This window comes from Vanellus vanellus (genome assembly GCF_965231255.1).
Source record: "Vanellus vanellus genome assembly, chromosome: 1".
Classification (NCBI taxonomy): Eukaryota; Metazoa; Chordata; class Aves; order Charadriiformes; family Charadriidae; genus Vanellus; species Vanellus vanellus.
Window position 1 is genome coordinate 67,613,318 of NC_138905.1, and position 27,331 is coordinate 67,640,648.

Here is a 27,331-nt window from a genome sequence, read left to right on the forward strand (position 1 = left end):
AATAAATTGCCTTAAAGAAAATGAAAATTCCAGTTTACAGTATTGTAATGAGTAATGCAGAGTTGAATGTTATGTGCCCAGTTCTTTCACTTGTCTGGCTTTGAACTTGCTATGCTTATGACGTTTGTTCAGTTCAAGGTACAAGATCCAGATCTCTTCATGAGAGAATACCTTTATTACATAGGCAAATCATTGTATTTCCCATGGTTGATAGTTGAAATGGACTACTGGCTAGAACTAAGTATGTAAAATGAATGGTCTCTGAAATTAATTTTTATTTACACCAACAGAAGAGTGTCTTCAAGGATCAAATGGAGCTGACATTACAGAATCATGTCTTTCCATTGTTCATGTCTAACCTGGGGTACCTCAGAGCTAGAGTAAGTTCACCAGTTATATCAATTTCAGTATTTGCCATGATTCTTTCCTCTGCAGTTTCACTTCATTCTGAATGTCAGTGAAAGAAATAAAGCAAATACCTAGCAGGATTTCAAATAACCACCCTATGCAGTTACTTTTTCAGAATTTTGATTTAAAAAAATCATTTGTCAGTTAAATGAATTGATGGAAAGTCTGTGTGTCATATTATTGTTTACCTCTTTGATCAGACTGGAGAATTTGAGCAGTAGTTGTGGCCCTTTTGTGACCATTTTTTGTTAGCAGATCTCAATAACTGGAGCAGTTGGATGGCTGTGAAGAATAGGTAGGATTTCCACAGAGTAGATAATGTCGGTTTGAATGTAGGTTGAAGAAAATCCCAGAGTGCCCATATCAGTCATAAACAAACAGTTAATTTTCTTTAATTTCTGTTCTTTTTTTTTTTTTTTTCCCTGAGAAGGTCCAAAACTATGGATGCCAATTATGTGCATACTGAATTTATTGGAATTTGGGAAAGGAAAATAAAGAACTGCTTGAGTGCAAAAACTGTGTGACTGACTGTACGAATACACCATAATTAAGGGGAAAAAAACCAACAATACATGCAAACATAGAGATAGTTAGCATTATTTTTGAATCAGTTAAAAAAATGCTAAAAATTGCAATAGTCCTTAACTTGCTTTTCTTTTTGTTATGCAGTCCTGTTGGGTACTTCATTCATTCAGTGCTTTGAAATTTCACAATGAGCTAAACTTGAGGAATGCAGTAGAATTGGCAAAGAAGAGCCTGATTGATGATAAGGAAATGCCTGTCAAAGTAGAAGCAGCCATCGCTCTTCAGATGTTAATAAGCAACCAAGAGCAAGGTATGCTATAGTGATTCATCAGTTGTATATAGTGGGGGGTGTGTGTTCGTTTTTTGTAGAGATGAGGAGGTTGGTGCAGATTTATCTAAACATTTCTACCAATTAAAGATGTAGATTCCAAAACATCTCATCATTTTTAGAGAGTTTCACTTGCTCATCAGTTACTGTATACACCCTAGAATTCTGACTTGAAGTTTTCACAGCAGGCATCTGCACAAAAGAAGTTGGAGTCAACATATTTTCTTTAATAAAGTAAATAGCACCTGTCTGGCTTTCTTTAGTGAATCAAAATAGTGTCTACGTTTAAGAACAAATACTATCTATGTGTAAGGGCATGTATTTCCCCCAGACAGTGGATTTTTGTTGAGATGGCCTTTCAGTATTGAATGTTATAAATGTACAATTTCCTTTGTTAGTGTACTAGTAATGGACTGCAAAAGTCCCTTGGGTAGTTTTTTTTGATTGTTTGTTGTTTGTTTTTTTTAGAGAATTAAACTTAAAAAAATTATTTTGTTAAAGAGTAGTCAGTTACCTGGTAGTTTTGAGGTACTGTATAATCGTCTTTGTGGATAATTGATTTCACCTAATTTCAATGTTGTTTTTTTTTTAGCCAAGGAATATGTGAAGCCTTATATACGGCCAGTTATGCAAGAGCTCTTGCACGTTGTTAGAGAGACGGAAAATGATGATCTTACTAATGTAATCCAGAAGATGATCTGTGAGTACAGTCAGGAAGTAGCTACCATCGCTGTTGACATGACTCAACACCTGGTAAGAGACATTAGTAAAGTAACAGTCCAGTCAGAAGTACCTGCCTAGTTGGTAAACATTTAATGAACTTTGTTTGAAGTGCACAAAGTAACATTTATAAAGGTCCACCTGCAGTATTCACAATATTAATTTTTTTTTCTGTATACAGCATCTTTAAAAGCTGTAGGTTTTTCAAAGATACTGAATTTTGTCACTGCTTTTAATGAGCTAAGCTCCAACTATTTAACATTTCAAATGACTTATCATTGTCAGACTTCTCAAAAAAAGAGGAGTTTTCAATTTTCTGTATTTCCCCTTTCAAAAGTAAGGAGCATATTTTTCAACACTAACAGCTCTTACAGATAAGGCATTGCTGTTGTTGCATTAGCTGTCTTGGTTTTGCATGACAAATTAGAATTGTGAGTTTACTCTTGAATGTCAGCGTGGTTGTTTTTTTTTCATAGGCTGAAATATTTGGTAAAATAATTCAGAATGATGAACAAGATGAAGACCAGGACAAAGGAGCTATGGCCACCGACATCTTGCACACAATTGACACTATCCTGACAGTTGTGGAAGATCACAAGGAGGTGAGATTTTCTTTTAGATGTTTTTTCTCCTGCTGTTCCCTCATGCCTTTCATTCATGACAACAAGCACTTCTATGTATGTTGCATCACTTGAGTTGACATGAATGTGCGTTAAATGTGCAGGACGGTGAATTAGTACCAAGTGATCTCTGACAAATTTGGATTCAAAGCCCAGTTTACTTTTGTGATTTCTTAATTGTTTAGCTCTCAACTTCGAGGGAAATTTATATCCTGAGGGTAAAATCCTTAGCCATTATTCTGTTAAACACTTCATTGGATAATTGTATTACAGACTGTTAAGATAGATTTTAGGGAGAAAAATTTTGCCTAAGGCTAATTTTTTACAGTGGTGTGACTTATATTTTTTGTTTACCCATCAATTTCTTGGATAGAATTCCTAGGAATTGGTCTCCCAGTTGTGGTGCAATTTAAGTCTACATTTCACATATTCAGAGAAGAAAGAGATTCTTTCTGCTCATACCACCTGGGCGGACTGAGGTAGGAAGGAGTTAAGTGACTGACCAGAGAGACACAATCAGTCAGTAACTTAAGCTCAGTGGGCATAAAAGTGCTTTGTCCTAGATTGTTTTGCTTCCTTGGTTTTAAAATGAGAAAGTTTCATTGTGAGTGAAGCAACGAAGTGCTTATTTTTAAAAATATATTTATTAAAATATTAATTGTTTTCTTATAAGACCATTGTGTTCCTTTGGATTTCAAAACATCTTTCATTCCTTTACAAGAACCCCTACACCTTTTGAAAACTCAAATGGAATCTGGTGGCTAAGCTAAGCATGAGGAATGATAATCTGAAGTGGATCTTCAGGTTTTAGCCTAGGAAAACCTTTGGGGTTGGGATATTGTTGATATAAACTTAGCAGCTTGTTTTTCTGTTGTGGGAAGTATGAACTAAAATACTGTGCAGAGTGTTTTTCATCTCAGGATCTTAAATCATTTAGAAGTTATATAAAAGATACAGAAATTACATATCGAGGCTGAAAACTCCTTAGAAATTCCTTTCCTTAGAAATAAAGAATTCCTTAGAAATTCACCGTTAAGTATGGAGAGTATTTAGGGGATGATTGCTTCTGAGTCAGGTGTCTGAAGGTAAGTGGATGAGTCTGTGGTCACATACTTAATCCCTTCGCTAGAACAAGCCCGGAAAGTCTGACATCCTGCAAGATTATGTCTGTAATGAATGACCTGTGGTAATAACATGAAATGTCTGTATTTGCTGGTTTTAATTAGATTTATAATGTGGCTGTATGGTTCTCCTTGTAATTTAGTTTAATTCCTAGTCTAACATGGCAAGGCTGAATCCTGACTTCAACACAATTGTATGCTCCCAATTTCTGCGTGTGTTCCTCTTGCTGAGCTGAGAAGCTCTCCGTAGACCTTAGGCAAAAGTGTCTCTTCCTTTCTTCCTTTTAACGTGTTCTACTTCAAAGATTTTGGACAGAGGCTTTATTGCAAACACTTTGAGTACAGTGTTACTTTATATATAGACAGGACAACAGATAAAGTTTTTGGTAGGATGTGTAGAATAACCATAAAATAAGTTGTTTTTTTTTTTTTTAAAATAAAGAAAAATGCTGTAAGTGACAAGTTTTAAAGCAAAACTGTTTATTGAAATTTGATTACTTACATTAGTGAGATCTTAGTTTGTAATATTGTAATCATTAATGCAGCATATAAAAACTGATAAAAGCATTTTTGCTTTGAAGACCTTCTCAAACTGAATTAGTCAAAGATATCAATTAAATTACTGTATTTCTAAGTTTTTAAATAAACTGCTTTATATTTTTATTTCAGATAACTCAACAGCTTGAGAGCATTTGTTTACAGATCATAGGCCTCGTTATGCAGAAACGTGTCATAGGTATGTTTTAGAGATAATTTTTAGAAAAACACATGTTTTTACATTAAAAAAATCTTAAATGAATTAGTGCAAACAGTACTGTCTTTCTGGACAGAACTTCATTTTTTTGTGTGTGTGCTTTGTTAAAGGAAAAAATATGTTAGTTTTCAGTTATGCTTTGTTTCTCCTGATCTCTTCCTGTATATTAGGCAGGCTGGTTATTGTGTTTTGAAGGTCAGACTCGAAAGCAGAAGGTGCAGTTCTGATTATAGTTCTAACTAGCTGTGTTAAAGGACAATGTTTACAATTACATTAGTATTTTATGGACATGGTCTGCAATTAAATTACTGCTTTATCAGTACCCTGCACTAAAGAGCTACACGGTTTTGTGATGAGACCTTTAAATAGAAGCAAAGGTTGGGAAAATAAAAATATTTTGCAGTAAATTGTTTAGAAGCAATGTCTTTGATGTGCTGGTAATATATTTTTCTGGTGTGTATTTATAATGAAAAACTGTGCATATTGGCATATTGTTGTAAATAAGGCCTGTCTAAAAGAGTTTTTTCCAATTTGTGTTATTTTTCTACATATTGATTTTGTTACTAATTGCTGCCTTATAGTTGTTATATGACTTGGGCCTTGGTTTCAGGTTTCAAGATATTTGCAAGCTAAATTTATTTTTTAAAGCACCCTAGTTCAAGTTGTTTTTGCTTTCCAGAGTTTTATGAAGACATTCTGTCCTTGGCCTACAGCTTGACATGCCAGATGATTTCACCTCAAATGTGGCAGCTTTTAGGTGTTGTATATGAGTTTTTCCCGCAGGTTTGGTATGGGTGCTTTGCAGGTATGATCACATCTCTTCTGTTGATGTTTCCACTGTTTGGGAATTCATCTTTAAAACTCACCTTAATAAGGGTCGCTTCCATTTAGCGTCTTGGTTTATACTGATCGTGTATTTGAGTCATGCCCTGACCGTCTGTTTAGTGTGGGAGTATAACAGGAGCATATTTAAGTAGGAGAAGCATGTTCAAATCTGTTAGTGTGATCAGTTATTGTAGGAGGTCCTGAACTCAAAGAAAGCTGAAACATACAAAGTTAACGTGAAACTACAAATTAATTATTTAGAACATAGTCCTGTTCTATTTAGTCTTCTGAGAATGCAACCTGCATGGTGCATTTTATGAAGAATTGTGCTAGAATAGACTTTTGCAGGGTTTGAATTCCCAGCCATATCCAAGAATCTGAGCTAATGAATCCCATTATAGGACTACAGCCTCACTCATTAGCACTTACATGGATTAGGCTGTAATTTTTTTTTTCTCTTTTGCTCTCCCTTTTCTGCAGAAATGATGCCTCTCTTGCATAATTATGTGACCGTTGACACTGATACTTTACTGTCTAACCCAAAACATTTAGAAATCATTTATGCTATGTGTAAAGAGGTAAGGCTTCTTACTCTTAACGCTTATCACTGTTACTTAACAATCACATTAGCAGAGTGACCTGAGCATGCCAGGTGGTGGCCAGTCATTTCAGAACGAAATGAAATTTGGTCTGGGCTCAGTTCCGAGTACACATAGCACCTTCACAGTTTTTAGGTGACATGCTTTTTAAAAAATTACATGCACAAATCTGTGTGGGAGAAAGCTGCTGTTCGTCTTGACTCTTTTCTATGAACAGCTATTTTGGTAAGTAGGGGAATTAATGAAGCCTGATTTCCTTGGGTTGTTTGTCTTGTGATTGGATTCTCTAGTTGTCAGCTAAGGTGCGAACTCATTTGAAGTTCTTCCTACATTTATAATGTTTCTTTTATGCTGATTCTCTCATGTATAATAAAGTATGAGATCACACTGCAGCCTTTCTCTGATTTTGGGCATTATAGAGATGCATCTAGCTACCTGCTTATTTTTAAGAAAATTAGAGAGATTGAATGTGCCTGAGAATTCTGCTTCTTTGTCAGGTTTGATTGACACTGACCATAGGGTTGAAACAGAAGAAGCAGTCAGTTTCACATGTATGCACATAGAGTGATTGCTTACATCTTGTTTTTAATCAGAAACTAGCCTAGAGATAGGACTTCACTTTGTTAGGCTGTTAATCTGCCGCTGTCTGTTAGAACTGAAGTCACACAGTGGAAACAGCATGTGGAAAACGTCAATGATACTTATAAGTATCGTTTCCTTTAAAAAAGGGAAAGCAATGGCATATAAAGAATACTAACATTCATAAAGAACTATAGCAATTTCTTCTAAATTTTTAAATTAATCTTTAGCCACTTGTCCTTGTTTATGTCCTGTAGAGATGATTTTTTTATGTGTCTTAATTCCTCACAAAATATAGCATGAATAGATATGTATATGCCACACAGAGGTTTTTTGATGTATGCATGTACAGGTGCACTCGCTTTTAAAGTTGTCAGTGATTACTGATAAACTAAATTGTTGTTCTGGTTGTTAGGTGTTAACAGGAGATTTACGAGAAGATGCAGAGTGCCATGCAGCCAAACTCCTAGAAGTAATTGTTCTTCAATGCAAAGGACGGGGTATTGACCAGGTGATATATATTGAACAGGTTTTCTCTTTTACTGGCTTCCAACAATACACATATGATTCCTGAGAAAAGCGGTTGGAATTAGAGAATTTGAGGGAAATGTGAAAAGTAAAAATGGGGAGAAATACAGAAAGAAGTAAATGGGCACAAGAGAGTTTGTAAGGTAGGGTGTGTGTTTGTTTTTTGTTGGTTGGTTGGTTTGGTTTTTTGAGATGAGAGATTAGTATGCATGACCAGAAAATGAATATAGAATGAATATAGATATAGTATGATGTACAGGATTGTCTTGTCTTTTTTTTTTTTTTTTTTTGCTTTCTCCTAATAACATTTCCCTTTTGATGCAAAACACACGTTCTTAAAATTATTGTGGCTGAGAGGCTAACTATACATATCCAACTACTGAAGTTGTTTCTCCAAGCAATATGAACCTGGTCCTTTTTAATATTTTGAATTACTCAATGCATTTGGAAATGAAGAAGTTTTAGTGTGGCTGGATTGTGATTGCTGGGAAAAACATAATCACAATTTTCCTAAGTTTCTTAGAACACACTTTCAGATAGTAGTCTTTTTCCTATTAAGGGCTAAATTCTGGTCTCATGTTTTACATAACACTCCAGCCTAAGTTACTTTCAACAGATCACTCTTGATGTTGCCACAGTGCAATCCATGGACTTCAGTGATAAATTTTCAGTTAATTTCACTGAAAGCAATACTACTTTACTAATGTAAATCTGAAGTAATCAAAGATAAAAATGTTCCCTGAAAGATTTTATTTTTAAAAAAATCTGGAAGGGATTAAGGTGGATTGTATGCACTTGCATTGAAATGAGTATGTGGTGGAAGGCTTAACTGAGCTGCACAACTCTGAATTAAAATGGTTGCACACTGAACCAAAACTCATAAACTAAAACATTCATAATGCTTCCCAAATTATTATAAAGCATAAACCTGCACATTGAAAGATACGTAATGTTTATTCCGTTGTGCAGAAATTTGTGCATACTTGCTTTTATCTGAATAAACTCACACATTTCAAACTTCTTTTATAAGAAATCTAACATCACTTTACATTTACTAGGAAAATCTTATTTTCTTTTTCTTGCAGACTTAGATAATTTCATTTTTAATGCCTGTTAGTTTTGAAATTGTTGGATATCTTTATTGAAGGATGAGAATGTCTTTGAGTTCTTTTCTAAAATTTTTATACACACTAGAACAAATTCCACCAAAGAGCCCTAAATATTCTCCTCTGTGCTGAAGAGGATAGCTGTTTTGGGGAAGATTTATAAGCACGTAATCAGAGGCTTAAAAGGCTTTTACACTAGGAAGTGGATAGACTGCGTTCCTAGGTTATACCTGGACTTCAGTTAACTCTGGAGCTCAATTCTGATAAAAGTATTTTAATCTTTTGTATAATCTGGCAGCATGTATAAGGCCTGTTTTGGTTAGTTTGTTTGGTTTTTTCTTCTCCTTTATATGCCCAGTGTATTCCACTCTTTGTGGAGGCTGTTCTGGAGCGGTTAACTAGAGGAGTTAAAACAAGCGAGCTTCGTACCATGTGTCTTCAGGTTGCCATAGCTGCACTCTACTACAATCCTGACCTACTTCTCCATACCTTAGAGAACATGAGATTTCCACACAATCCTGCGCCTGTCACTGCACAGTTCATAAACCAGTGGATGAATGACACAGACTGTTTTCTTGGGCAAGTATTGTGGGTTTTTCTTTTAAAAGTCAAAGGTTTTGATTATTTTTTTTGTTTACTTCTATTTGTATCCCTAGTTGATGAAAGAGTTCTCATTCCTTGGTTAGTCTAAATAAGAGTGACCCACACGAGGTCTAATTTCAATGACACCAGTAAAGGTGACCTATATCCATGTAGCTTTTCTGGGTCTGTTGAGCTACATGCTGAATTTTCTGTGTTGTGAGGATACAAGGGTAAAATATCACATTTCAGAATTCTTTTAAGTTCTTTAATCACAAACTATGTGCTTCTTCAAAAGATGGTCCAACATGCATTGAGGCTAATGTTCAGAGCTGACCAGTAGGATTTCAGAGATGTTAACTTTTTTCTGAAACACAGTGTATACATATTTTCTGTTATATATTTATAAATATTTTTAACTGATCCATTTAATGTGAAAAAAAAATTATTCTGTCCAATGAATCCCACACTGATTTTAATCCCCACAAGTTGTTCATGATCAGTTTTGCATATTTATCATTATGCCATTGATGTACTGACTGTTTAGCATACTCCTAAACTGTAACTTCATTCCAGCCTGCCTTGAACATGTGTACACTGCACTAGTGTGCACTTGGGCAGGAGCTGAACATTTGTAAAGTAAATGAAGGTGGACAAAGCCTGTCATCACATAGCTAAGCATGCACTTGATGCTGAGGGGATGTGAAATCCAGCGCTCAACAGTTAGTGCTTGCCTCTCGGGTGAGGTGTGGTGTCTGACTGTGAAATTCAAATCCACTTAAGGGCAAAGCTGTCAGTCAGCTGTAGTTAACAGCTACCTCTCACCTTCCTGCTATGAGTTACGTTTTGTCATTGGAGGCTGACATCTGACTGCAGGTGTACAGATAGGCTTAGAACGTCTCTTCTCTGCGCACAGTCTATGCCAACAGATGAAGTGAAGTGTCAGCATGTTAGGAGTCATGCCATGAATGAGCATGGGCCAAGACAGGCAGCTCCTGACCCACAGATGCATGCTTTATTTTAGGTTGTCATTCTTTTCCCACCTGTTTTTTATTGGTCCAGTCTTGTCTTTCCTGTTCTAAACAAGTCTCTAGGGGCCTTTTTATGAGATGGTTTCTCCACTCCCCAGCTTTTTTCCATACCAATTCTTATCCGAGTTAATCTGTCTTGAACAGAATTATATGCCATCTTGGTATAGCTTCATTATTGCCTCAGTGTCCATCCTGAATTTAGAACTGTGTGGTGCATTATAGCACTGCATTGCCTTTTTCATAACTAATAAAATAGTGCCTCTCAGTCAATCAATGACCAACTGGCATATGCAGGTTCTGCTCTCAACATGTCCTTTGTAGTATTTTTAAAACACATACCAAATATACACGATAAAGATTGTTTTCTTCCCGCCTCTGTCCTCAAAGCACAGATATAAAATAGAATCGTTTAGGTTGGAGGGAACCTTTTAGATCATCAAGTCCAACCATTAACCTAACACTGCCAAAAAACACCACTAAAACATGTCCATAAACACCATGTCTACTTGTCTTTTAAATACCTCAAGGATGGTGATTCAACCATTTCCCTGAGCAGCCCATTTTAATGCTTAATAACTCTTTCAGTGAAGAAATTTTTCCTAATATCCAATATAAACATTCCCTGGCACAACTTGAGGCCATTTCCTCTTGTTCTATCATTTGTTACTTGACAGAAAAGACCAACCCCAACCTCTCTACATCCTCCTTTCAGGTAGTTGTAGAGAGCGATAAGGTCTTCCCTCAGCCTCCTTTTCTCCATACTAAACAGTCCCAGTTCCCTCAGCCACTCCTCATAAGACTTGTTCTCTAGACACCTCACCAGCTTTGTTGCCCTTCTCTTGGCTCATTCCAGAACCTCAGTGTCTTTCTTGTAGCGAGGGGCCCAAAACTGAACACAGTATTTGAGGTGGGGCTCACCAGTGCTGAGTACAGGGGGACAATCGCTTCTCTAGCCCTGCTGGCCACACTATTTCTGATACAGGCCAGGATGCTGTTGGTGGTCTTGCCCACCCGGGCACACGGCTGGCTCATATTCAACTGGTGGTTGACCAACACCCCCAGGTCCTTCTGGACCTGCAGGAAAGCAGGGCAGCTTTCCAGCCACTCTTACCCAAGCCTGTAGCATTGCATGGGGTGGTTGTCACCCAAGTGCAGGACCCGGCACTTGGCCTTGTTGAACCTCTGTCATGGTTTAGGCCAAAATCCACTACTGGGGACCTGGGGGACCCCAGATGGGACTGACAAATGCTCCCCTCTACCCCTGTTCAAAAAGAGAGGCAGAGGAGGAAAAAGACACTTATGAGTTTAGAAGGAACTAAATGAAATATTAATAACAAAATAAAAAGAAATAATGAAAAATATATACAAAACCGTATCAAGCTCCCGAGATGACAGTCACGACACCGGCTGGCACTGGGGCAGTCCCAGGCTGAACTCAGTGACGGATGGGAACTGGATTCCGGATCTGGATTCAGGATTGGGATCACAGGCAGACAAACAGAGTCCTCCTCAGACGTCGGCTATTGAAGGAAGAGAGCTGACCCTTTGATCCCTCAGCTTTTATACTGAGCCTGAGGCAGATGGGATGGAATACCCTGTTCGTCAGTTTAGGGTCACCTGTCCTGTCTGCTCCTCCCCGCAGGTGGGACCCCACTATGCTTTTCCGCTTCCGACACTCCAACGGGGCAAATAACAAAGTGAGCTGCCCTTGGGTATTATAGCAATAAGTATCAGCAAGAGCCTCTCTGCATACCATGCCTGGGCATCAGCTATAAACATTTGGTCTTATCACTCTGAGAGAGTGAACACTGTCTGCACAATATGCAGTTAATTTCAGTAGTTAGAGAGGCCCAGCTAAGAAGTGAAGTTACTGAACAAAATTGGTTCTGTTTTACCTCAAACCAGGACAACCTTATACCATTGACTTCAGCCCATCGATCCAACCTGTCCAGATCACTCTCTAGAGCCTTCCTACCCTCAAGCAGATCAACACTCCCGCCCAACTTGGTGTCATCTGCAAACTTACTAAGGTCCAGGTCACTGATAAAGATATTAAAGACAACTGGCCTCAGTACCGAGCCCTGGGGAACACCGCTTGTGACTGGCCACCAACTGGATTTAACTCTGTTCACCATAACTCTTTGGGCCCAGCCATCCAGCCAGTCTTTTATCCCATTGTATGCCCATCCAAGCCATGAGCAGCCAGCTTCTCCAGTGAATGCTTTAGGAAAAGGTGTCAAAGGCTTTACTAAAGTCCAGGTAAACAACATCCACAGCCTTTCCCTAAGCAGGTCACCTTAGCATAGAAGGAGATCAGATTTGTCAAGCAGGACCTGCCTCTCATAAACCCATACTTACTGGGCCTGATTGCCTGGTTGTCCTGTATGTGCCACATAATGGCATTCAGGATGATCTGCTCCATAACCTTCCCAGGCACCAAGGTCAGAATGACAGGCCTGTAGTTTCTGGATCCTCCTTCTGGCCCTTCTTGTGGATGGGCGTCACATTTGCCAACCTCCAGTCAAGTGGGACCTTCCTGGTTATCCAGGACTGCTGGTAAATGATGGAAAGTGGCTTGGTGAGCACTTCCACCAGCTCCCACAGTACCCTTGGGTGGATTCCATCTGGCCCCATAGACTTGTGTGTGTCTTAAGTGCTGTAGCAGGTCACTCACCATTTCCCCTTGGATTATGGGGGCTTCATTCTGCTCCCCATTCCTGTCTTCTAGTTCAGGGGGCTGGATACTCAGGGAACAACTGGTCCTGCTACTAAAGACTGAGGCAAAGAAGACATTAGGTACCTCAGCCTTTTCCTCGTCCTTGTTCACTATGTTTCCCCCTCATCTAATAAAGGACGGAGATTATCCTTAGTCGTTCTTTTATTGCTAATGTATTTCTAGAAAGCTTTTTTTTATTGACCTTAACAGCAGAAGCCAGATTAAGTTCTAGCTGGGCTTTGGCCCTTCTAATTTTCTTCCTACATAGCCTCATAACATCTTTGTAGTCCTCATGAGTGGCCTGCCCTTTCTTCCAAAGACTGTAAACTCTCCTTTTTTTCCTGAGTTGTGACCATAGTTCTCTGTTCAGCCAGGCCAGTCTTTTTCCCCAACAGCTTGTTTTTTTTGGTACATGGAGATGCCTGCTCCTGCGCTTTTAAGACTTCCTTCTTGAAGAACATCCAGCCTTCCTGGACTCCCTTGCCCTTCAGGACTGCCTCCCAAGGGACTCTGTCAACCAGGCTCCTGAATAGACCAAAGTCTGCCCTCTGGAAGTCCAAGGTGGCAGTTCTGCTGACCCCTCTCCTTGCTTCTCCAAGGATCAAAAATTGTCATTTCACGATCGCTGTGTCTAAGTTGGCCTCCAGCTGTCACATCCCCAACAAGTCCTTCTCTGTTCACAAACAACAGGTCCAGCAGGGCGCCTTCCCTAGTTGGCTCCCTCACCAGCTATGTCAGGAAGTTATCCTCAACACACTCCAAGAACCTCCTAGACTGTTCCCTCTCAGCTGTATTGTATTCCCAGCAGACATCTGGTAAATTGAAGTCCCCCACGAGGACAAGGGCTAGCAAGACTTCTCCCCGCTGCTTATAGAATATGCTATCTGTCTTTTCATCCTAGTTGGGCGGTCTTTAACAGACTCCCACCATGATATCTACCTTGTTGGCCTTTCCCTTTATTCTAAACAATAAACACTCAACCCTATTGTCACCATCATTAAGCTCTAAACATAACACTCCCTAGTGTGCAGGGCCACCCCACTGCCTCTCCTCCCTTGCCTGTCCCTTCTGAAGAGTTTATAGCCATCCATTGCAGCACTTCAGTCATGTGAGTCATCCCCCCACGTTTCTGTGATGGCAACTACATCATAGTTTTCCTGCTGCACAGTGGCTTCCAGCTCCTCCTGTTTGTTGCCTATGTTGCGTGCGTTAGTGTAGATGCACTTCAGTTGGGCTAATATTCTCTCCACCTTCTTGCTTGGAGAAACCCTGCTTCCTACCTGACCATTCCCAGGCACTGCAGTGGTTTCTAACCTATCAATAAACCCTGCATCTTTGCTGCCCCGTGGATCTCACAAGCGTACCGTCCCACAAACATTGGCACACCACCCCCAGGCTCATCTCTAGAGAGTTTTGTGGGATGAGGATGAAAGTGCTGTAGTTTGTAGAATTGCAGCATAGACTACCTTATTTCAGGTCTGCACGTTAATTCTAGCTGTTTTACTAGAATGAAAATCACTTGGAGATACAAGAGAAATCGCCTGCTTTGGTCTATACAGGCTTTGTGCAGATTCCCCGTTCATGTCTGTATTTGAAGGTATTACCATAGCAGTCTCTTCTGGAAAAAAAAAAAAAATTGGAAGTACTAAATTAAACTGATAAAAAGCAGGGGGGGAAATCTCTTATTCCTTATAACAAAAATGGACAGTTCATATTATCACAAACATTCTGACTTCTTCTACCTGCTGTGTATATGAAATGCCTATAGTATGTCCTGTATCTTCACATAAATACACATCTTATCAATTAGAGGTGTTACCTGAGTTGGTGACAAAGAAGGCATAAAGGAACCAACGTCCCTCATTTCTTCTGGAGTGCCAGTGACTGAAAAGGGGTACCTTTAAGTCTAACTCTCCCACGCCTTATGGGAATATTACACAGTATCACAGTATCACAGTATGCTAGGGATTGGAAGGGACCTCAAAAGATCATCTAGTCCAATCCCCCTGTCGGAGCAGGAACACCTAGACGAGGTTGCACAGGAAGGTGTCCAGGCGAGTTTTGAATGTCTCCAGAGAAGGAGACTCCACAACCTCCCTGGGCAGCCTGTTCCAGTGCTCTGTCACCCTCACTGAGAAGAAGTTTCTTCTCAAATTTAAGTGGAACCTCTTGTTGATTACTAAATTATTTTTATATCTACCAACTTTAGAAAAGAACAAGACATTTCAGGATTTCCATGTACTGATTTATTTTTTTTTTATGGCTGAAGCAAAGTTCTTGAGATTCAGCTCTTTGTGCTATCAGCTCACCCTCACTGAGAAGAAGTTTCTTCTCAAATTTAAGTGGAACCTCTTGTTGATTACTAAATTATTTTTATATCTACCAACTTTAGAAAAGAACAAGACATTTCAGGATTTCCATGTACTGATTTATTTTTTTTTTATGGCTGAAGCAAAGTTCTTGAGATTCAGCTCTTTGTGCTATCATTTTTTTCTGCATATCAAATGCTGAATGCGTACAGAGACAGTATGAAAGAAGATATACCCTACAGGTGGTAAGCTTGTCATTCCTTTTTTAAAAGAAATAAAAAACGAAAGAGATTTCTATCTTTAAACAGTTCATCCTGGAGCATTCAGTGAGAAACTAGTTAGATCCAGAGGGGAAAAATACTGCAGATCTGACTAGGCTACAACCTCAAGTACTTCTATGAGCTACAGCTTAACTTTCAGTTCTTTTGTGTTGCTTTTCAAAAAGCATCACCTACTGCAACTACTGTTCAATTAAATTCTTCTTCAGAGCTGAGACAAAAGTTGACAAAGCCTGTGAAAATGAAACACGGAGATCATGATGCTGGATTCTGCTCAGACTCTGCACTTGAACGGCAACAGAAGATTAAAATGTATCTCTTTCATCTGCTGCTACCAGCAGTGAAATAAATAGCTGTAATATTGCTTAAATCTAAAAATCACTCTTCCTTCAGTGCTGCCTCTTCAGTATGTGGCTTCCAGGTGTAGGGGTTTGGCTGTAGTACTGCTTGTCAGGCAGCATGGTGTGATGTGAGTGACTTCCTTTCTCTCAGGACAGCACTGCTTCTAGAAGACCATTTGTTTTAGCAAGGGTAGTAAGGGTCATCCTCTGAACAACAGCCAGATTTTCTGTTCCATTAGGCCTCTGAATAAGACAGAAATACAAACAAAATCTGGCTTTCTTGAAAATTTTCCTTGGGTCCACCCCTGGAGACTTCATGTCTTCATCAGTGAAGACGGTAGTGGGCACTCTGATTTGTACAGTCCTTTTTCTCACCAGCCATCATTCAGTGCTGCTTTGGTTTACAGTTAGATTGCTTTCTGTCAAGAGGCATTTTTACGCTTAAATTCAAATCAGTTGGAGGACTCACTGATGCTAGGGAAACTGGAGGAGACCAAAGTAGATCCACCTCCAGGTGTGAAGGACGAGGTGAATCTTACTGCAGTTTGTCAGCTGTGCAGGAAATCTGTGACTTACTGCTAACAGTGACTCTTCGAGATGCTTTGTCCACTTAAATCTCACATTCCTCTGTCCTTCTGCTTCTCTGAAGTCCTAACACCCATAGATCCTGCTCTGCCAGCAGTAGGGTTGTACGTGGCTGCATGCTCTCAGGCTGGAGTCAACCATGTTTGCCAAAAGAATGCAGTATTTCTTGAGCAGTACTTGTGAACGCATGAGATGGAATCCATGGGAATAATACGTCTTGAGGGGGAAAAGGAGTAACAGTAAGATAAGTAACTGTTCTTCCATGTTATTAAAAATATGGGAACTATTTAAAACTGACTAGAAGTTTGGAATGTTAAAAATGATCCAGGCAAGGAGAGCTCGGAACTCATTGTAAGACTGTGCATAAATCTAGTATGTCATTGTGGATATTGCATATCTGTGCATGTGTGCCAATAATGCCCGTGTACCCCAGTATATTGTATTTATTTATTTATAAATGTTTTCTACAATAACTTCAAATTGAATAAAAGCAAGAGACTGAAAAACTGTTTTTAGAAACATCTGTTCCTTCCTGTTTTCCACCTTTTCCCTGACAATCTGAAATTTGAGTGAGAATTCTGCATGACTTACGCTTACTCTCATACTAAAAGTTCTTCTGTGGAAACTAGGGTGAAAGGAAAATCTAAGTTGCTTCAATAAAACCCTAAAAAAGGGAGATTTTTTTTTTTTAGAAGCTGAATAGAGTGGTTTACTTGATAGGAGTTTAAATAGTTAGAAATTCTAGTTTTCTCAGAGTTGTATATAAAATCCCAATCTTATGTAGGAAAACAGGCATGGTTCCAACTTTGCAAATAGAAGGAAATGGCTAATTATTTGCTGTTTGTCCAGGAACTGGACTGATGTAATAGAAAGCAACTTGATCCTCACATAAAGGAGCACAGCAACCCAGTAAAGAAAAGGCTTAGTGACTTCCCTTTGAAATCCTTTCAGCTCAGTTTAAAATACAGAAGATTCTTAGATCTTTTTGTCCTGTATTGGAAAGAAGTGTATTAGCAAGAACAGATCCTGTAGATTATGAAGACCACACACAGCTTGTTAAAAATAGACTCGCCTAGGAGTTGTGCATTGCACTGCCGTGCGTTGCGTGTTTAGTACTCCAGGCTTGATATACCATTGAGGGAGCAAGCAGAGTCCGTGATCGTTAGGGAGGACCATTCTGTGCTGCTGGGCAAATAAGTATGGATCTCCAAGGAGAAAGCACTAAGGAGAATTGTATCCAGGCTCCCTCACACAGACGGAAGGGTGCTGAAATAATGAGCCTTTTGAAAGCAAAGGAGTGTTCCTGAAACCATTCTTTGCTGTTACGAAAATATGTGACATAAAACTCTGTATTGCTTGTTCAGTGCTGTGGGTACTTGATACAGCTGGGACGTAGTAGAATGCTGAACTTGAGGCAAGGCGGATGCTTGTCCCACTGTTTGTCTCTGCCGGCAGGTGGAAGAAACAAGTCTCCTTCTGGCACAGGTTCATTAAAGATGGCTTGATGCCTGGATTTCTGCTGTCCTGCTGGGCTTTCTAATAACATGCATATTCTGAAGACGTGTGTTCATTCTTCCAGTTTCTCTGTTTAGAAGCTTGAAAATGGAGCATGACAAATATGCTGTATTTTTTGGCCATTTGGGCTGTTTCCTAATGATGACTCCCTTTCAAGCAGCAATGCTTGATTCTTGCACTTTCATTTGCTGTCCAGAAAAGAGAACTCAGTGTGAAGCTAAGCCACTAATTACTGAATTTTTTTTACTTTTTACTGTGTTGCATTTAGCAATTAGCATTGTGTAACGGTACCTTTTTCAAATGTATTATAAAAAGTGGTGCCAAGTGTCATAAACTACTCTGGCACATGTACACTGCAAATGCTTCATCATACATTTGGGGCTTGAAGAAGTTTCATGGCTTCCCAGTGTCAACATGCAGGATGGATGTCTTGTGCATAGATTACAGAGCTTTGGTCAAACTTGGATGAAGGTGCTGGCAGAGAGAGGAGGTAGAGAAAGTTCTTTGTTTTTATACTTGCAGTAAGGACAACTCTCCCAGAAAAGCTATACTTCATTCATAGGTGGCATCATCTTTAGCTTGGATTTTGGTCTTCACAGTCTTGGCATGAGAGCAAATGGTGATGAGCTTGTTTTCAACACAGATAAACTGACAGGAGTAAGGGGTTTAATTTTTTTTTTTTTTTTTTTTTTTTTGTGAAAGCAGACCCTGTTCCCCTTGCTCGGTTTCCTTGGTTGGTTTGTACGCCCTCTTTTGTGCCCCATTCCTTCTGAAAATAAAGTATTGCAGTGAGCAATGATGGAAGTATGCTCTTTGCCTACTTGCATTTTGGTGCATTTTTCAACACATGTAATGGAGCGGCCAAACTCAACATGACAAAGCGTGTCATTTGATGTGCTAGTTGACTTTGTTTTTCTTGGAAGGTCTTCTGTGATCATAATGTTACGCGTGGTCATATATAATTCATTGGTTTTGTCAAGTACTCTGGGAATGGTATCACTTCACTAAGCCCTAACAAGACTATCAACGTGGGAAGTGTAATGGAATCCCTCCAGATCCCCAGCCTTGTTTAAGCACATGTAAAGTTCAGAAAGCTGTAATACACGATCACTCGTATTACTTAAAGTATATTATAGTTCAGTAGCATGTTACATGGGATCTTTGGTAATGAAATTGTAAGCACTATTAAAATTGTATTTCTATAGCAATTTTTGAAGTGTTGGATTGGGCTGGCTGTTCTCCTGTAGGCTTTATTGCAGTCTCTGGTGCACATCTTATTAGTTTCTTCTCTCTCAACTTGTATCCTCTTCATTCCACAGTAAAACTGACTCAGTAATGGAAGTATCTACTAAGAGTCTGGAGGATGGCCATTTTCTGCTAGCTCTGGAGGTTTGCTTGGTTTCTGTAGGTCTTGCTGAAACTTCTTGCTGGAACTACTTGTCCTGCAGAAGGCTTGTACAGAAGCTGTCAACATCAAACTGAATAGTTCAAACGAAACAAGCTCCTCTCAAGCCCTTAATAGCAAAATACCATGATGTTAAAGAAGAGTTGAATACTACTGGTGTTTCCAGTAAAGGAGAACCAAAGAGTACCTGTAGAGGCAGTTACAGAATTTTTTCCCTGTTTTGTTTGCAAATAAGTTCTATTTCTGGAAGTGAAAATCAATTTTTGTTTTTAAGAGCATAGGCTCTTACCTAGTTTCCTGGCTATGGTCACAAAAAAATCATTCTGCTACTGATTTTGTGATTTTCTTTCCCTTGAATTATCTATAGTTTGTTTGTTTCACTAGAGATCTGCTTATTTGCAAGTTCCCTGTTTGAGTGTACTGCCAGTCATTCTTGATACGGTGGAATTATTTCCGTGCTTTAACTGAAGTTAGCACTGTGTCTCAAGTTAGTGTTGGAAATTGGATGTATAATACAGCCATTCCAATGGATTCTTAATAAACATGTTTAAATACAGCTGGCCCTGTGGCACTCCATAAATGCACCCTGCAATTCAGTGCATTCCTGCTTATCATTACTCTTCACTAATAGTCTTTTTGTTAATTTCAATCCCTGAAACAGTACTGCTGTCGAAGCCAGGGCAAATTAATTTTCCATCCTATTTAATGATGATAATCTGTATCAAATGCTTTATTAAAGACAAGATATTCTACATAATTATTAAACAGTATTTATTTAGCGTTACAAAGTTTGCATTTGGTAATCAGAAACAGTTGTTCCAGGAATTTGACCAGTGCTTGAAAGGTATTTAATTGTTATTGGACAAATACTTTCCAGTGGGGAACTTGCATTCAGAGCAATGGAAATGATGTGTTTAGGAGCTTTGGGCATAGAATTTGAACATAGTCTCTGTGACATTGTCTTCTGCCATGTCAAGCACCAGGACACTACACATCCTTGCAGTGAAAAATCCATTTTTCATCTAACAAGTGTGTATTGTTTCAGACGCCATGACAGAAAGATGTGTATAATAGGACTGAGCATCCTAATGGAATTGCAGAACCGACCGCCTACAGTGGATGCTGTGGCTGCCCAGATTGTCCCTTCCATCCTCCTCCTCTTCTTGGGCTTAAAACAAGTTCGCACCTCACGAGAACTCACAGAACATGAAGATCATGCTAAACGTGAAAAAAACCTTGCAGAAGATAATGGTAAAGTCTCCTCTTTTCACATTGTGGATTTTGTCTGGATTTAATTTAAAGGGGGTAAGAAATTGCTGTTCATTTTTAAGACTCATTAGTCTGCTGGAAATAGCTCAGCTTACTGGGTGCTTGAAAGATCGCATTAGGAATTGATTTTTCCTCCCAAAATGGAATCAAAATGTTTCGATATAGAACAACTAACACTTTGTGAAAGGGTAGTATTGGTTTAAGAGCAACAATAAAACTTGCAAGTCCACTCTTCTGGGTTGTGAATGTGCTCCATCTTCTTACATAGGCAGCAGGAGTTTTCCAGGTCTGCACTAGTTATATTCTTGATTCCTGGAAAGAAGCTGTTCCTAGTACCCAACCGTTTGAACGACCTGTTTGATTGAACTTTGAAGGAAATCCTAGCGAGTCTTCTTTGTCCAAATGGAAAGTGATTTGCAAAGTGGAGTTTGAAACAGCTGAGGTTCCTGGAGTAGACAGACCTCTTACTGCTGTGTCTGCCAGAAGAGAAAAAACATCAAAGAATACCTTGTGGAGGGAATTGCGGGGAGTGAGTTTCACACAGTATTGCAGGCAGTTATGTGTGGCTGTATTTGGCTTGGAACAGGAGATAGATGGTTTGAGGTCTGAAAATCAGGTTGGACATAAGCAGATTATGTAATCCACTCAAATTTCACACATGATTGTTCTGTAATGGAATTACAGAATTCTTCTCAGAGCATAGGATTACAGTATGGAAACGGCACGGTAATTTTCAAATCTCTCTCCTTTGATTCAGTCCCTGGTTGTTGCAGATGTTGTCGTCTTTAGTCTTTCTAAACTGTTAACACAGGAAGAGCTGAAGGTTTGGACTTGGAGGGAGGTTATTTTAATCTTGATTGTAAGTCAGAAATATTTTTCCTTAAGTTAAGAAATAGCAGTGTTTAGACTTGCGTGTTGGAGTTGCATTTCATTCAGGATGTAATAGTTTCATAAGCAGAATGGAAGGTAAAGCTAAGTGAAAGATGCTATTTTAAGTTTGTTCAAATAAAGGAGCACTCTGAAGAACAGCAGGTGGCATTTGGTCTACATCTGGTTTTCTCTTTGTTTTGTGTCAATTTGTGAAGTCTATGCAAGTCTCTATTTGTTCGCAATTTAAAAAGCACGGTGATGGAGCACTATGTCAAAGACGCATTTCCTCAAAATTTTTGGATCCTATAATTGCACAATGGCTGCATAAATGAAAAAAGAATAAAGATGGCAGTTTCACGTTCCCCAGGTGTGCCGAGAAAGAAAAGTTTAACTGATCTTGAAAGTAGGAAACATTTTAACAGCCTCATTTTTCCAATTCTTCGAAGATTTGGGGGGAAGGATGTTAACAGGGAGTCCCCTTTCCAGCCAAAACCTAGATTTATTAATTGTTCTTCATTCATAAGTCATTGATTTCTTACACTTTTTAAACTTTGTTTTACAAAACACATCAATGCTTTTGCAGAAGAGATACCGAGTGACGAGGAGGAGACAAATGAAGTGAGCCAGGCAGTGCAAGAGAAACATAGCGGAGGAGGAGGTGACGGTGGTGGAGGTGGCGAGGAAGAGGATGAAGATGATGATGATGATGACTGGGATGAAGATGCATTGGAAGAGACTGCTCTTGAAGGGTTCAGCACACCTCTTGACCTTGAAAATGGTGTTGATGAATACCAGTTTTTTACACAAGCACTTTTAGGTATGTATTTGCTAGTTGGCAGAATGAAACTACATGATGAAATAATTTAGAGACGTTTATGATCATTACTGGGAAAAATCCTTTTCTTTGTTACAAGTAATAGTTTAGATTATTGAAACTGGAAAATGTGATTTTGCTTTCTAATGTTAGTCCTAAGATTTTTTGGCTTACAAGTACTGCAAAAAACAAATGGTAGCAAATACAGCCAGGGATTAATTCTCCTCATGTTCTCTTTCAGAACTTTTCAATCACAGCCTAAGTAAGTGGGACTTGGTCACTAGAGGGACTCCTAAATATAGAAATATTTGTCACTTTCTAGATGTTAAAATCATAATGGAGAAATTTTTTTCTACCTTTCCTGTTTGACTAATCCTGTTGCTTTTAGTTGTGATATGAGTTTTAAATTAGAAGATTAACTTCAGCATTGTCCATGAATAATGGCCACATGGTTAGCTTTCTGTTTCAGAAAGCAGAGGATGTAATTAAGTTCTTCAAAAAGAATTGCCTCTATTACAGTGGGGATTCTGTGCTAAGAAAACTGACAGGAATAGTGAACCTGTTTTGCAGTGCAAATTCTGTTTTAAAACTAGCCAGGGATTCTGTGTGTTTCATTTTGTTCTTCTGAAATTAACTTGCAATGCAACCTGATAACCCCTTTTCATCCCTTCCCGTTCTGACAGCGGTGCAAAGCCGAGATGCAGCCTGGTACCATTCACTGACAGCACTGTTGAGTGAGGATCAAAAGAAACAGCTGCAGGAAATTCATACGTTAGCAGAACACCGGCGAAATGCTGCAGGTGAGTCACTTTTCTGGGGCCATTTTATCTGTTGCAGGGATGTTGGAACTGCAGCTAATCTGTAACAACAGAGAGAAAAAATCTCTGTGCTAATTAACATTTCCTGAGAAGCATGGGTAGGATATTGCGCTTAAGTTATCTCTTGCCTGGAAATGTGTGCCATTCAGAGAGATTACTGTTGCTTCTAATTAATTGCCTTCTCATTGATATGTGCTGCTGTTTGAACAGGGTACGAACTAGTTTTGCACAATCTGACATTTGGAATGAAGAGCAAATTAAGGCAATATCTAGCTGTCAGCGAGGCATTTGATGATTACTATAGATTGTTGTGTGTTTAACAGTTTTGTAACTTTTTAACTGCTAACATTGCCTTCACGGTCAGTGCAAGGTTTTAGATGTTTAGAAAGTTTGCATCATGGAAAATAAATTCAGAATTAATCAAAAAGCGTGCAGAATAATGTAATGGACTGATTCCATAGAGGATTAATTTCTCAGCTCTGTTGTAGAGGTGTGTGCATTTATGCATTTAGAGAAAATCTGAGTGTAATTTATTACTGCCACTGCATTTCGGGAATGAAATTTTGACTCAGCCAAGAGTTTCTCCCACAACTTTGCATTCTTAGCTGAGCTGCATTGTCTCTGGCAAAAACGTTCTCTGTAGACTATTTTTCATATCCTTTCACCTCTTTGAATTCTAGAGACTTAAGACAATAGAACAACAAAGTGGCTACACATCTGACAACAAAGGACTGATCACAGCCTTTAACTTTGCGGGAAGTACTCCTGGTGGCAACTGAAGGATCAACTACAAAGGTCAATGGGAAGGGTCTCATCGTTATGTTTTCTTGACATCATCATGACTTCTGAGTGATAGGGGAGGGTAATTTAATGCTGCTGAAGGTTTTCTGGAAAATAGCAGTGTGCTTCCTCCACCAGAATGCTCTTTCTAACCAGCTACTGTAATGTACAAATTCTTGTGGTGTTTTTATAATTTGATGGACTTAAAGGAAACATTTGTCCTCAAGGAACCTGAATGAATGACTGGGAGGGGCCAGACCGCATCTGATAGAGTTGCACTTCTCAGGTTTTTGCTGCGCAGAATTGATAGATTCATATGGATAACAGTGCCTTCTGTTGTACATGGATTGCCTGAACAAATGGATTTTGGAGTGCATTATAATTTTTTAAGTGTAAGGACATTTCTTGATACACTGTAAGCCTTGGTTCCATGTTTTCCTCTCACCTGCTTTTTACTACTCGGTTTAATTGTTCATTGGTTGCATACACATTGCTGGATTCTGAATATTATCTCATCTTCACTATTTGGTGCACACCAAATGTGTTGAGGGGAGGTGTCTGTTGAAGTTGCAAAGCATACACTGGTTACGTCAAAGAGTCTTAACAAAATTGCAGATTTTCCCTTGATGCAGTAGTCTTAAATTATTTCTCTTAGCCATGAAATCAACTCACTTGAGTTATGATGGAATGCATGGCAGGTGGCTACCCTAAATCTACATTGATATTACCTCCTGCCTGGACAAGTCATGTGGCCCTCACATGGAGGTGTTCTACATGACAGCTTTTTATTTCCAGTATTTTTGATGAATATTGGATTTTACTTGGGATTTTATAAACCTCTTTTCTGTTTTTATTCATTCATTACCATTCCGGTGGTAGTACTGAATAAAGTGGTACAAAATATTTACAATATTTTATCTTGATAGAAATGAAACGGCTCCAAATTTATTTCTTCGTACTCTTACACTTCTGTGATTGAATTTCTGCTCTGCATTCCATTTGGCCGTTCTTGTCCTGAGCTGAAATTTCATTATCTGCCAGATTTTTTCCTAAATTTCAAAGAGTGGTTTCTCATAAATTGAAACACGTATAACAAGGTGTTTGTGAATATGTTCATTTAGTGAGAAACCGATAGCAGTGCTAATAGGTGCCCCTCCTTTAGATCTATTTGGATCGCAGTGGTGTAGCCAAAATAAGTAGAAGTGCTTTAGAATGTGAAGTTTGGATTGGAGATACAGTGTTTAGACCAGATTTTGTCTCTACATGTTAATTTCTTTATGACTTAAGAATATTTACCAAGCAATTTTAATAATTGATATTGGTATTGATAATGTATTTCTTTCAGTGCCCCAACTGAAAATTCAAAGCCCTTCCCATACCCCATCAAATTTTCAACAACTGTAGAGAATTACAGATTTCTGGCCCTGCACTGGGCTGAAGCTTTCGTTTTTTATATATGTTGGTGTAATTATAATTCAGTCAGATAAATCTGAAGCGCTTTACAGCTTGGCTTCTGGAAAAGGCCAAAGTGTCTCTGCCTATTCTGTGCCCCATCCCCTGAAATCCTCTCAGCCTGGCAGCTGTGGGGCAGAAGGTGCCCCACTGCTTTTCTTTTTCCTGCACCTTTGTGTCAGACTCTCTCTGCTGCTGCTGCCTTTTTTTTTTTTTTTTTTTTTTTTTCCCCTCCCACAGCAGCTGCAGAGTATAGTTGGCCTGGTTTGTGTAGATTTTTCACTGCTGCTACTCACTTAATAGCGACAGTGAAAATTTCTCACTTTTAGGTCTGTTGTACATACGGAAAATTGTGAGAGTTCCAGGGTCTGTATTTCCAAAAGGGAACAATATATTGAGCTGCATTGGACAGGCTCTTTAAGCTCAAGCAGCACAGGGCTAGAACATCCTTTATTTTGAACATCAGACCGTGAAAATTGTAGGTCACTTCTGCTAATTTAGGTCTGGGGGTGTATTGACTGAGACGGTAGAAAGGCATTACATTCAGTTTGATGGCGAGTTTCTCAGAAACCGCAGAAGTTTTGAAATCCTTCATGAATTTAAGAAATATTTTTGGAAGTTAAGGACAACAACTTCTCTCTTACCTGACAATTAAAGTTAAGTATTAAGCAGGTAAACTGTTTAAGCCCTTTATTATTTTATTTTAAAAAATGAGATTGTCGAGTTGGGTTTCTTTCAAAGTCCATTTGCCTTCTCTACACTGGCATGCAGAGTGGAAGAGGGATTTATTTGAGGGATTTATTTTTCTTCTGCTAATGAGGTTGCTTGCACAGTCACAAACTAATATTTAGGAGTTAATGTGTTCAAGGAAAAATCTGCTTTTGCATAGCATCATCTTTGTGTCACTCAGCTGAACTGTGGTTGCTCCCTAGTTCTGCTTCTTGTATACTTTTCAAATCAACTGGCAAGAAAATTTCATCCAGATGTTTTTTACAAGGGGTTTAATCAGTGGTGTGGAGTCGGGAATCTTTGTTGTCTATTTTGCAGTGGGGGTCAGAGATGTCTGAGGGGGTGGCATGTAAAAAGGTTAAATGCCCTTATCTTCCCAGGAGATTCGTGAGCAAATGTTTCTACTGGCAAAAGCAAATATTAATTATTTTATTCCTTTTTTCGAAAGGGATTTCATCCAAAAAGATTTATTGGGCTCTAGCCTCCACTTTAACATATGGTTCTCTTTTTAACATGATAAATATCCGTTTGTACATGATCATAAATAGGTAATGGATTTTAGGGATTTCTTTCTGAGCTGTGTCTAGCTTTGTACTACATTAAAGGGAGAGTATCACAAATGTGCATTACTGTCTCACTTTGAAGCCAAGGTAATCATGGAATATCAGATACCAGCGTCGGCCAACCAAGCGTGATGTATTTGCTGTTGGAATTGCAGAGAATCATGAATGTATTGTAAAATAAAACAAAGGCTGATAACCGATGACCTATGTTGCCCCATGCCTGTGTTCCCAAAGTGTGAAGGTGACTCTTATGGGCACCAGGGGGGCTTTACATAGGAAATTAGCATTGTGTAGGTTATAATCATAGCAAATGTTAACTTACGTGATAAGCTGCTTTTTCAGATAAAATTAACTGATCTTGGGTATTGAATTGCATATGCTGCTTTGTCACTCTTGAAAGGAAAATAAGAATCACCACATTCTGGCTGCTTCTTTTTGCTTTCTCTTTCAAAGTTGAAGTACTTGGTTTGCTCTCATAACAAAGCAAAGTCTTTAATCAAAATGGCCAGCTTCAAAAAGAATGCAGAATATCAAGCTAAAGAAAAAGCTAAAAAAAAAAACAACTCAAAACCCAACAGACCCCCAAAAACCCACGTGTACGCAGTATGATTGAAACAAATGTGCTTTGGGAGAGTAAGTCAAAATATGTAAGGAATGTTACACAAAATGATACTGTGAGATTCTTTGCGTTAGGGGGAAAGGCTGCCTGCGGTGTGTCAGGGAGACATGAAATTAACTGCTTTAGGACATGCCCTTGCCTATAAGTCCAGGCAGTTTGCGACTCTGGATTCCATCATACATTGTAAAGAAGAGAAGGTAGGACAGCAGAGGATTTTAGGTTTTGGTTTGTTTTTTTTTTTTTTTTACTATAAACCAATAAGTCTGTCCTGAGACTTTAGTGAGCCAAAGGAATTGTAGACAACATGAATGATTAACTGTCTTTTGTTTCCAGAATACTTTTCAGCCTTTTTTCTTCCCTCCTTTTCTTCCCTTTGCCAACTGCTATGTTATCAGCTACTTCAGGGGATATTCAAAATATCTGAAAAGATAAACCTTAAACAATTTTTTTTAAAATCCCGTTCTTGAAGCAATGCAATCTATCCATTGCATTTGTATCTGTAGAACGAAGTCTCTTGTTTGATATATGCAGATGATATGGAACTA

The 27,331-nt window shown here is 38.8% G+C and overlaps 1 protein-coding gene across 1 annotated transcript in view; it reads left to right on the top strand.

The window, feature by feature from the left end:
- Positions 1-23,432, top strand: part of IPO8 (importin 8) — a 51,169-nt gene extending 27,737 nt beyond the window's left edge. The window contains exons 13-25 of the mRNA XM_082491598.1: positions 291-380; positions 1,078-1,243; positions 1,854-2,014; positions 2,458-2,583; positions 4,392-4,458; positions 5,156-5,281; positions 5,782-5,879; positions 6,895-6,990; positions 8,472-8,701; positions 19,918-20,123; positions 21,595-21,828; positions 22,509-22,625; positions 23,324-23,432. Coding sequence (XP_082347724.1) covers positions 291-380; positions 1,078-1,243; positions 1,854-2,014; positions 2,458-2,583; positions 4,392-4,458; positions 5,156-5,281; positions 5,782-5,879; positions 6,895-6,990; positions 8,472-8,701; positions 19,918-20,123; positions 21,595-21,828; positions 22,509-22,625; positions 23,324-23,331 — 1,725 coding nt within the window. The 3' untranslated portion in view covers positions 23,332-23,432. The remainder of the gene's footprint in view (positions 1-290; positions 381-1,077; positions 1,244-1,853; positions 2,015-2,457; positions 2,584-4,391; positions 4,459-5,155; positions 5,282-5,781; positions 5,880-6,894; positions 6,991-8,471; positions 8,702-19,917; positions 20,124-21,594; positions 21,829-22,508; positions 22,626-23,323) is intronic.
- Positions 23,433-27,331: the final 3,899 nt, after the last annotated feature.